Source organism: Macaca fascicularis, chromosome 3 (genome assembly GCF_037993035.2).
Source record: "Macaca fascicularis isolate 582-1 chromosome 3, T2T-MFA8v1.1".
Taxonomy (NCBI): domain Eukaryota; kingdom Metazoa; phylum Chordata; class Mammalia; order Primates; family Cercopithecidae; genus Macaca; species Macaca fascicularis.
In genome coordinates, this window is record NC_088377.1 from 183985688 (window position 1) to 183996873 (window position 11186).

Genomic DNA, 11186 nt, shown 5'->3' on the forward strand with positions numbered 1-11186 from the left:
CCCAATCCCTTAAGTTCTGAATGCCTCAGTGGCTCCAAGTGTCTTCAAACATTTATTTTTATATTTTATTAAGTTTTTCTAGTTGTTTTTGGTGGGAATGTTGTTCTGCAAAACTTAGTCTATTAACTCCGAAAGCCAGTTTTTATATTTGTCAAAGGTGAGGTGCAATTTTGTATGTTTGTATTTTAGGTAGAAGCCTCTTGAAGAAAGGAAGAAGTGAACCTCTCTGTCTTCTTTTTGTTTTTTTTGTTTTTTTTTTGTTTTTTTTTTTTTCGAGACCGAGTCTTTCTTGTGTCACCTAGGCTGCAGTGCAATGGGGCGATCTTGGCGCACTGCAACCTCCACCTCCCGGGTTCAAGTGATTCTCTTCCCTCAGCCTCTGGAGTAGCTGAGATTACAGGCATGCGCCACCACACCCAGCTAATTTTTGTATTTTTGGTAGACAAGGGGTTTCACCATGTTGGCCGGGATGATCTCGGCGTTTTGATCTCATCATCTGCTCACCTTGGCCTCCCAAAGTGTTGGGATTACAGGCATGAACCACCGCACCCGGCCACATATCTCCATTTCTAAGAGCTCTACCCCACTTCTGCCTTTGGTCCACCATGGGACAGAGTCTTCACACGTTTGACCTTTTACCACAAGGAGGAGCTGTGACTCTACTGAGATTAAGGAAACTCAGGAAGGACAGAGAATTCTCTGCATGGGAGACAGTTAAAAGAAATGTTGGGTTTATTTACAACAGGGGAAAATATGGTCTGCAGAAGCTGTGTTAATGCTGAAATGTGAGAGGTTAAATACAGACTGTTCATTTGCCTTGCTGTGCAGGTGCTTTTGTTCTAGCAAAGAGCCTAGACTGCCAGATTTGTTGCATGTGAGGCTGCATGGGATGAGAAAGGAGAAGAGTTTGAGATGGGAAAGAGGAGAGCTCACAAGCAGATGCCAGGGGAGGACCCGTTCCTGAGAGGAATAAGAGAAGCTCTGGATGCTGGGCCTCTGCTCCAGCTCAATCCTGCCATGAAATGACGTCCTGAGACCTGGGCAGTGAGCCTGACAAATCAGGGCTTCCTCGAGGGATATTGCAAAGAGAGTAATTACCATGGAAAATCTACTTATCAGACCAAAGAATACCTGGAGCACCATTCCCCTGACTGTAAATGATGAAAGACTTAAGCTAGAAAGAGTTTTCTTTTTTCTTTTTCCTCCTCTGAATGTTCCTCTAAGTTCTTGGAGCAAGAATTTCTAAGGATAGGACACCCGTCTCCTGGGTCTGAGCAAATGGTTCTATCAAAACAACATCACCAGACTCCCTTCCAGCCTCCATCTTCAACATCTATCCCTGTCTCCCAAGACCCATGGAAGCTGGACTTGTCCAGATGTCAAAAGATGATGCCAAACAGTTGGAGATGGGAAAGAAGGTGGCGTGGACAGACCTCCAGGATGCACATCTGAAACAGGCTCTTCATTTTGTTTTCACTACAGGCTCCTGTTTCACCTTTTCAGAAAGCAGTTGAAATTTTCTTCACTTCTTGGAAATCCAAAAATACTGCAAAGATACATTTTATATAGGCTCTAGCTATTCATCAGGATGGAGCTTCAGAGTATCTCTATACTCTACGGGATATATTCTAGCATGCTGCCTGGAAGTGAAAGTCTAGCCAGACAGTTTAACAGGAAAACCAGTAGCCATCCCATGGAGGTTAATTTTGCAGTTTATTTTGGAATGGAACAAAAGAATTTATTGAAGATAGGAAAATCATGTCTACATGCTAGAATCTAAATTTCTTAACTCTCTGTAGTATGGGCCATTTGCAAATCCTCTAAAGTCATAAAACCAGACTACGAGAAACACACACTTCTAAGCTCAATATTAAATACTTAAAGTGACTACCACAAGAGTTGGAGAGTCAGGGTCCCCCTGGGCTTTTCAAACTCCTACCCTCACAAAAAATCTAAAACTTCTTCTCAGTAACAAAAATAAGATGACATATAATCATTTTTCATTGTTAATAAATAATCGCTATCCATCAGGGCATTGTATTTAATTTGTGTTAATTGTTGTTAACAAATGACTGCAGATTAAACATTTGTGATCCATATAATAATAGAAATATTAAATGTCAACTTTTTAAGTGGCCAAGAGAGATTTTAATAGTTCAATAGGCAAATAGCATGAACTGACGCTTTGCAAAGGTGAGGGACACATGGCCTGTGACAGGATGTCTTATCTGGTTTTGGTCTGAATTTCATTTGGAAAACTGGAAGCTGCTGGTCGACCTGCAGGGATATGATCCCATGAGCTGAGATGCATGTTGACATTTGTATTTTTGTCAGCATGAAAGAATATTTTTTAAATCGGGGCCATTGCCTCCGGTAACTAGCAGCCAGCTGGGTCGAATGGAAGTGAAACCATGGCCCTTGTCCCGCTGCAGATCTGGAAACCCAGTGTTGAGCATCAGTGAACAGAGAGATGGAATCAGTTGAAATGAAATCGTCATAAGATTGTGCTCAGGAAACTAAATTTGACATAATTGGGCACAAGAGATCGTTTATCTATTTTATTCCACCAGAGGAGACAGCACAGTTTTCCCGTGAGTTCTTGGGGAGCTGGAGGAGGGAAACAGCTCTGCCAGGTGAGGTGGTTTCCTCATGAGAAGGGTGAAAAGAAGAAGCAGAGATGGAGAGTTTGATTCTACAAAGGTGGAAGATTTTGCTTGTAAACATATCAACACACTTGCCTTTCCCACTAAGACTCAAACTTTGGGGAACTGCCCAAATATAAGACGGGGTTAAAATATTGGACAGCCAAAAATATGACTCGTGTTCAAAATATGCATCATGATATCATCCAGTTCAATGTGTTCTACTTCTTCTGCAGCGTTCTGCCTCATTCCCTTTGCCCCTACAAGTCTCCACCTTTTTGTGGATTAAGTTATCTCCATGATAAAACTATTATGTTTTCTTCCCCCTTTGACTTTCTTGTTGGAAGCCTGGCTCTTCCCAGGGATCCCAGCGTCTATCCTCTCTCCTTTCTGTAGTTTTTTCCCCTTCTGCAGCATAGTGGGCCCTGTCAGAAAAGAAGACGTACATCATCAATTTCTTTCCTCCTTTCTATCCTTAGGACAATTTTTGATGGACAATAAAACACATTTGCTTTCCATGTCTCCTGTAAACAAAACAAAACAAAACAACAACCAGAAATCCTGGTGGTTGCTGCCCTGGGGCCACTTACTGAGGCACTGAGGTCTGAGTGCTGGGCCTTGCTGACCAGAGTAGGAGGAGCTGCGGCCTGGCCACACCCCCCGAGGTTGGGTGGTTGATGGCTGCCAGAGGAGGGGAGTACCATCAGCAAGAATAACGGGGACAGGGGTGCTCAATAGGGGATAATTCACAAAACATGAAGGCATGTTGTGTTGTCACATTGGCACAGGTGGGTAGGGCCCAAGGATGCCAATAAGCATCCTAGCTGAACAGGACAGACCCCTACAACAATCACCTGATCCAACATGCCAGTAGTGCCCAAGTTGAGAAACCCCGCAATAAGCTTGGGTTGCAAACTTTGTACCAAGAAGGAGGATTATCTGCAGACAACTCAAGGGCAGTGACATCACCTACTTTTGTTTTCCACGACTGCCGTGTTGTTTACATTCATCGCCATTCGTTCCCAGCACACGGTGTCTACATATTGTCTAGCAGCCTCCTGTTTCCTCATAGATCTGCCCCTTGGATAGATACAAGCATCAGAGGGAGCAGGGTTGCAGTTCACGCCCAACAATGACCCTTCAGCAGGGTTTTCTCTGAACTAGCATCACAGTCATGTGGGTTAGGTGACTGTAGCTGGTACTCAGGTGAAATCTCAGGCCAGTCGCTTCTGAATCAGGGAGACTGTTGACCATTAATCAGACCTTCACATGAACAAAGATTCAAAAGAGGAAAACAATGTTCTGCATTATTGTGAAGGGGAAGCAAAGGATCCAAAGAGGAACAGCAGCCTGACTCTGAGGGAAGGGCATGAAAGGGAGAGGAAGGGAGGGGGTGGTCAATCCCGGGTAAGAAGCAGGGAGGGAGGGGGCTGATGGCACAGGAATGACTGTCAGAGACACATCCTGGAGGCCACAATTCAACCCTCTCAACTATTCCCAGAAATTTCAAAAACTTTTAAAGCAGCAAGTGCAGGGCGTGAAAAGGAGGAGCCATGCTAGAGGAGAGCCTGGGAATGGGGAAATGATTACAGGCTGTGACCTCACTGGCGCAGCCCCTCTTAGCGGCAGTGGAAAGCACAGCCTAGACTTCTCACCACTGCACACCAGAATCCTGCCCTGGGCCTTGCCTGGTCTGCCTGACTCTGCCATGAGCTGCAGGCTCCTCTGCTGTGTGGTCCTCTGCCTCCTCCAAGCAGGTGAGTCCTGGGACCAGGTGACATGATACTGTTGGAGTCCCTAAACCTTTTCACCATGACGACAGCAGGCTACCTCCTGGGATTTGCCTGAATTCTGCTTCTCTCCTTTTCAGGTCCCTTGGACACAGCTGTTTTCCAGACTCCAAAATACCTGGTCACACAGATGGGAAAGAAGGAGTCCCTTAAATGTGAACAAAATCTGGGTCATGATACTATGTATTGGTATAAGCAGGACTCCAAGAAATTGCTGAAGATAATGTTTATCTACAGTAATAAGGAGCCCATTTTAAATGAAACAGTTCCAAATCGCTTCTCACCTGAATCTCTAGACAAAGCTCATTTAAATCTTCACATCAAGTCTGTGGAGCTTGGTGACTCTGCTGTGTATTTCTGTGCCAGCAGCCAAGGCACAGCCTTGCAGATGCATCACGTGCTTGTGCACAAACCTCCCGGCTCAGCCAGGAAGCTGTGGGCTAGTGTGTGCACCTGCACCCAAGGCTCCAGTCTCCACTCCCTGATGACCTCTGATGGAGTTTCAGTCTGTAGTACAGCCGGCTAGTGCACCCAGTGGAGAAATCCTCCATTGTATGCACACAGAGTCTCACAGAATTTTTTCTCGGCTAGGGCAGGGCTTCACAACAAAGCCACTGAAGTATTAGGGCCCCACAAACAAAAACGGAGCCTGTTTCAAGCACTAAAGATCTTAACTGATGGAGGAAACCTTTTCTTGTCTTTCTGTGCTGCACACATTTGTTAATATTTTATATAACATTATGAAAAAATATGATTGCTAAAAATGGTTGATGAGCACAAGCATAAAGGAGGGGGAAGGAAATATTTCTAAGATCAAGAGACAATTCTGATGATCAGTAAGTACTTTATTTAACAGAAAAATATTTGGAGAGGCATGAAATTCCATGGCAATAGGTAAACTGGAAAGTGTTGAGGAGAAGCTAGTGGAGGCAGCCTTGTGCATTGTAGGCTCCTTCTCTTCAAGAAGTGTGACAAGCAAGTGTCTCTCCAATTCTGATGAATGTCATCTTGAACTCTTCTCAAGAGTAGGCGACAGCTGGATGACTGGGGATATTGGGAGACACGGAAAGGACTTTGGACACAAATCTCTAGGCAGTGGTGAGCCATTGGTCCTACTCCAAGTGAAACAACATGACGAAACTGTTATTTTGGTACAGGAACACTGGTAGTAGTATGGATCAGAAAGGAGATAGATTTTTGGGTAGCATGAAGGATTAGGAGACTTCTAAATATCCTACATGAAAGGTTAGAAAGGGTTTATGAGAAACATTGTGGATGACATAGGCTTGAGGCTCTGGTTTATGTTATCTCTTGGAAATAGTATTGGGTTTTATCTGGGAAGGTTGAATGTAGGACTAGCTAGGGTCTGTTTCAGCTTTGCCCTCCCTCTTAGGGAGCCCCAGCATGTGGTCATCATTGCTAGTGCATGCCTTTCCAGGGTCTTAGTGGGAATCATGGTGTTCCCACCACGACTCTCCACTCTCACTGGGTCTGAATGCCAATCCCTTCTGGGCCTGAGTATCTTCTGACATCCCTGCCCATGTCTTCAGCCTTCCAGAGTTTGTTCCCTGCTGGGCCTTCAGGAGTGCCACCCTCTGCATGCATAACTTAGGATCTGGCCCAGAAAGAAAAATAAAAAATAAAAAAGATTTTCTTACACGAGTTCTTGGGGCTCCTTGTTAGTACTCTGTGTCCTAAATCCCAGCTGTCTTGGAGTCAGTTAAGTCCTCTTGTCTTCAATCACATATACTGCTTCTATTTTATATAAATATGTTTGCTTGACTTTTTTCATATTTACCATTCCACTCTTCACTCTTCTTGCAATTCACACGATCCTGAGATCATTTTCCTTCTTAGATCCATTCCTAATTCAGATGACTTGAGCTCTCTGGTCACCACCCCTTGTTGTGGGAAATGCTAACATAAGTTAGCTATTGTCCTCAGGAAAGTTAAACCTTTTACTTCCAGCATTATTTAAGGTTTCTGTTTAAACTCTATTGCTTTTTTTTTTTTTTCATTTTCCTTGCAATTGGGTTTACTTATTGGGAACTAAACAATGCAATAAATTTTTATTTGTTCAAATTTGTTCTATTTCTTTGTAGAAGGACCAAAGTGTTTTCTTGCTGAAGTAGATACCAATTGAAATAATTTTAATAGGAATGATATTAGAGTTTGAAACAAGATTAATTTTAGGTTTTTATCTAGTATAGCAGGTTAGAGGTCCATCCTATATGTAACCCGTTGAGGGGAAGAATATTCAACCCCACTTTCTTAAAATCCAATCTACATTCCTTTACCTTCTTTTTTTTTTTTTTTTTTTTTTTTTTGCTTTATGGGCCACAACGAAAATCTGATAATATGTATACATTAGAGGAATGCTAAAATTTTCTTCCTGACTGAACATATCCCCAGGTTAAAACAAACCTAAATTATAAATCCTTGACTAAAATCATGGATAAGTATCCTCCCTAGGCCGAGTGTAGATTTACATATAACATAGATTTACGACCCTAATCTCACTCCTACAATTACAATGATCATCACAAAATGGTTATACTGCTGTAATACAACAATAAATAGATGGTAAAAATCCCTTAGAAAGTATGAATCATCTCATTTTTGTGTTTATTTGTGTTCATTTGTATCTTCACATGTTCTAGAATGAAAAGTCAATATTGGCATAACTTTACATTTTAAGAAAATTGATGATATTTCAATAAATGGTCACGAAGCATAAATAGCGTATGCAGCGAAATAGAAATGACCCATAGGAATTCATCGAGCTGGTTTCAAGTTGGAAAACTCTCCACAGAACTGATGACCTAATGTGGTTTCTAACATTTTAGAAATGGAAGGGCTTTGGAGATCATCTCCTTTCAGTTCCCCTGATTTAATATATGAGGAAATGTGGCATCACATATATGAAGTGATGGAACACTGACATACTGATTACATTTCCTAAAGTTCATGTAAGATACATTTTTATTCTCTAGCTGGTCACGGTCTTGCTCTGTCTGGAGTGCAGTAACACAAGGCTCACTATAGCCTTGACTTCCCTGCTCAAGCAATCCTCCCACCTCAGCCTCTTGAGTGGCTGGGACTACAGACATGCACCATTACATCCGGCTAATTTTTGGTAATTTTTGTAGAGATAAGGTGTTGCAACGGTGCCCAGACTCAGACATAGACAATTTCTGTTGAGTAAAACTTTAGAATGTCTTAGGTGTGGGGATACCTGGTGTTCCGACTGTTGACGCTCTGTATTGTTGCCAACATCTCTTTCCTTTTCATTCTCCCCTGGCCTTTCAAACCCATCCCTGCTGCCCAGGGATGTGGGATATGGATCCAGTCTGGATCCTGACACTGGGTTGGTGAGTGGCCAAGTGCTCCTTTGGCCACAGGGAGGAGCTGTGCTCCCGTGAAACCTCTGAGGCAGGGACCTGGGGAGGGATAGAGAGTGAGAGGAGAGATGGCCCAGGAGGGATCTTGCCCACGGGGAGCCATCCGTACCTCGAATGAGAGCATGGCTGTACTCAGGTCAAGCACACTAACATCAGCTTCAAGCTGATTTCCCTTTCCTTTGCACCACACACCTTGCGTTGTTCTTTTTCAGCATCCTGTGTATGTTAGCTCTAAGCCCAGCCAAGCCTCATGCCCTCCACTACAGGGACAGAAGGTGGCTCATCCCTTTCGTGCTCCCTCAGCTCCCTCCCCAGTGCCTGGTTGCTGGTTGGCATCACAGTCATACCCTTGAATGATGGGCGCTGGTCCACACTGCATCTGTGGTCATGCAGTCATCCTCCCTCCACAGAGCCAGGCAAAAAGGGCTCCACCGTGCTTAGACATTGAGGGAAGGGATGTTTTGAATGGTTCTGTCTTGTGTGATCCCGCAGGACAGAAGGCGATTCCTTGAATGGGAGTGGTCTGTTGCTGAGAGGGGTCCTGAAAGACAGGGAGACAGAGATAGAGGGAGGATCCACTTAATGAGGAAGCAGCTGAGAGCAAAGAGCCCCTGCCAGAGGAATATCCTTGGGGGGTAAAAAGCTGGCTCTGTCCTTTCTGCCCAGCCCATTCATCCCAGCCCAGAGTATTCAAATCTACCTTCTATCAGAACTTAGAAAGGATGTAAAACGGCTAGGAAGAAACATCCCCTGGGTCTGGGGAAACTGTCAGGAGCAGTGACATCACAGGGAAAACCACCAATCAGGGCCAAGGAGACCAGAGCCCAGTGCCTCACCCAGAGGACCCCAGTCAGAGGCCTCATCTCAGACCCGAGGCTAGCATGGGCTGCAGGCTGCTCTGCTGTGCGGTTCTCTGTCTCCTGGGAGCAGGTGAGTTAGGTTCAAACTGTCTGTCCTTGAACTCCAAGCTTTTTCCTTGTGGCTGCAGCAACAACCCTCCTCCTGGGCTCTGCCTGAATTTTGTCCCTTTCCTCCTACAGTCCCCACAGACACTGGAGTTACCCAGACACCAAAGCACCTGGTCATGGGAATGACAAATAAGAAGTCTTTGAAATGTGAACAACATATGGGACACAATGCTATGTACTGGTACAAGCAGAAAGCTAAGAAGCCGCCGGAGCTCATGTTTGTCTACCAGTATGAGAAACTCTCTATTAATGAAAGTGTGCCCAGTCGCTTCTCACCTGAATGCTCCAAGAGCTCTCTCTTCTACCTTCACCTACGCGCCCTGCAGCCAGAAGACTCAGCCCTGTATCTCTGCGCCAGCAGCCAAGACACAGCCTTGCAGAGTCATCGCTTTCCTGTGCAGAAACCTTCGGGGCCTGCCGGGAAGCTGTGGGGGCCACGGAGGGCTCGGGTGAGCATTTCCTGCAAGAGCCCCGACAGAAGCTTCAGAACATCACAGCACCTGCTAATTCATCCATGTGGCAACTTTACATCCTGTGCACATATTTAGAGTGTGGGTTTTCTTTTGCCTGAGTGTGACTCTGCCCTGTCAACTGCTTTGAAAAAAAGATAAACATATTCAGATCTACTTTTAAAAAATGCTTTTTTAAAATCATGAAATAGGCTGGGCATGGTGGCTCAGGCCTGGCCTGTAATCCCAGTACTTTGGGAGGCCGAGACGGGCAGATCATGAGGTCAGGAGTTTGAGACCAGCCTGGCCAATATGGTGAAACGCTGTCTCTACTAAAAATAGAAAAATTAGATGGGCGTGGTGGCATATGCCTGTAATTCCAGCTACTTATGAGGCGGGAGAATCGCTTGAACTCGGGAGGTGGAGGTTGCTGTGAGCCGAGGCTGCACCACTGTACTCCAGCCTGGGTGACAGAGTGAGATACCATCTAATAATAATAATAATAATAATAATAATAATAATAATAATAATTCTGAAATGAAGCAAGCATGCTCTAAGGATTTTTTAGCTTAAAATTTTAGAAGAACCCTCTAAATAATCACCTGTGTCACCACAGAGTTACACCTTGCACTAGGTCAGACACCATCCTGTGAGGAGCTATGTTCTCCTGACACTTCACGTCCAGTGGTTTTCATGACTCTTCTTTGGGACCAAGGGTTCCCTTCCATCATAGGTTGTTGTCATGCAGAGTCAAGCAGCACTGAGCATTGTGAAATCAGAGAACGAACTTCCAGGCAAGGGTCCCAGTCCAGAAGTCAGCTAGAGAGGACAGTAGTAGACTTACTCTTTGGGAAATGTGTTTGAGAAATATGTATCAATTTTCACCACTTCTATTGTTCTATATTCCAGTTTGTCTGTTCTCTATTATCTCGTTTTTACACTGAAAGCTAGACTGTGGATTCTAGCCCTGATCAAAGCTCCGAATGTGCACAGACACCTTCTCTGAACCCAGCAGGCAGCAAACGTGCCTCTGTCTGCTCCCCTTGCTCTAGAGCCTGTGGATCATGGTCTAGAAGCTTCCTGACTCATCCACTCTCCTTCCCTTGGCTGGAAGTCTCCTTGTCGGTTTCAGATCTCAGCTCCTCCCTGGATTTCCTCTCCAGACTGACATTTGAAGGATTATTTTCGCCCTACGGTCTCTTTATTCCCAGTGTGTTAAATCATCAGGCTCAGAGCCAGATGCCTCCAGAGCTCTACATTAGCCTTTAGAGAGGAGGGTGGGTCCTGGCTGTTCTGTTTACATCTTTTTTCATTCACTAATTCATTCATTCATTTATGATAGAGACAAAAGGCTCCCTATCCCAAGATATACGGTCATTTGTGCTGTATCAAAAGAGAAGATATTCTTCTCACAGTTTTGTGAAATGAGGTAGCTTCACAACTTGGGGGAAAGCAACCTTTTAAGTTAGTTGTCAAAATTAGCCTTTTGCCTAAGTTAAGTTAGGATCCTAAATTGGGCTCCTACCCCTCCCACAAAAACTGGGCGACAGGGACTCTATCTTCCATGATGATTACATCTGAAAATATGGTTCCCAGGAAAGCCTGGGAAAGGAAGGTCTTGGGAAAGACATTCCTGGGTCATAAAACTGGCAAGAGGTTTATATAGATTTTAACAGGATTTACACACATTTCAAAGAGACAAAGGAAGAATTTAGAATTTCAAGACTTTGAAACTAAATGCTCTTAGAAAAGGGGTGAGGAGGAGTTTCTTGCATTACTTTTCACAGGAAAAATTAAGCCTCTTTTATTTATTTTGCATTTTCCCTTACAGTAGCAGTAGATGAGTTGATACTTTAAAGCCTCCGGACCCAGCCACCCTGATGCGGTGGGGAGGTCATGGGGAAAATGGGAAGGGAGTTTTGCTGTGGGGTTTCCC

General features: G+C 44.4%; 2 long non-coding RNA genes and 1 gene segment (V, D, J or C); 1 reads left to right on the top strand and 2 right to left on the bottom strand.

Moving 5' to 3' along the window:
• Positions 1–2017: 2017 nt before the first annotated feature.
• LOC141409939 (uncharacterized) lies at positions 2018–4122 on the bottom strand. Its single transcript, XR_012432945.1, has 2 exons — positions 3616–4122; positions 2018–3067 (listed from the first exon to the last, which is right to left on the bottom strand). It is a non-coding gene; the product is annotated as an uncharacterized lncRNA (long non-coding RNA).
• Positions 4123–5259: 1137 nt separating this feature from the next.
• LOC102115346 (uncharacterized) lies at positions 5260–9200 on the bottom strand. Its single transcript, XR_012432944.1, has 2 exons — positions 9078–9200; positions 5260–8374 (listed from the first exon to the last, which is right to left on the bottom strand). It is a non-coding gene; the product is annotated as an uncharacterized lncRNA (long non-coding RNA).
• On the top strand, positions 8686–10747 carry LOC102116745 (T cell receptor beta variable 4-1-like). The segment is given in 2 exon segments: positions 8686–8763; positions 8874–10747. Coding segments are annotated over 2 exon segments (525 nt in total).
• The last annotated feature ends 439 nt before the right edge of the window (positions 10748–11186 follow it).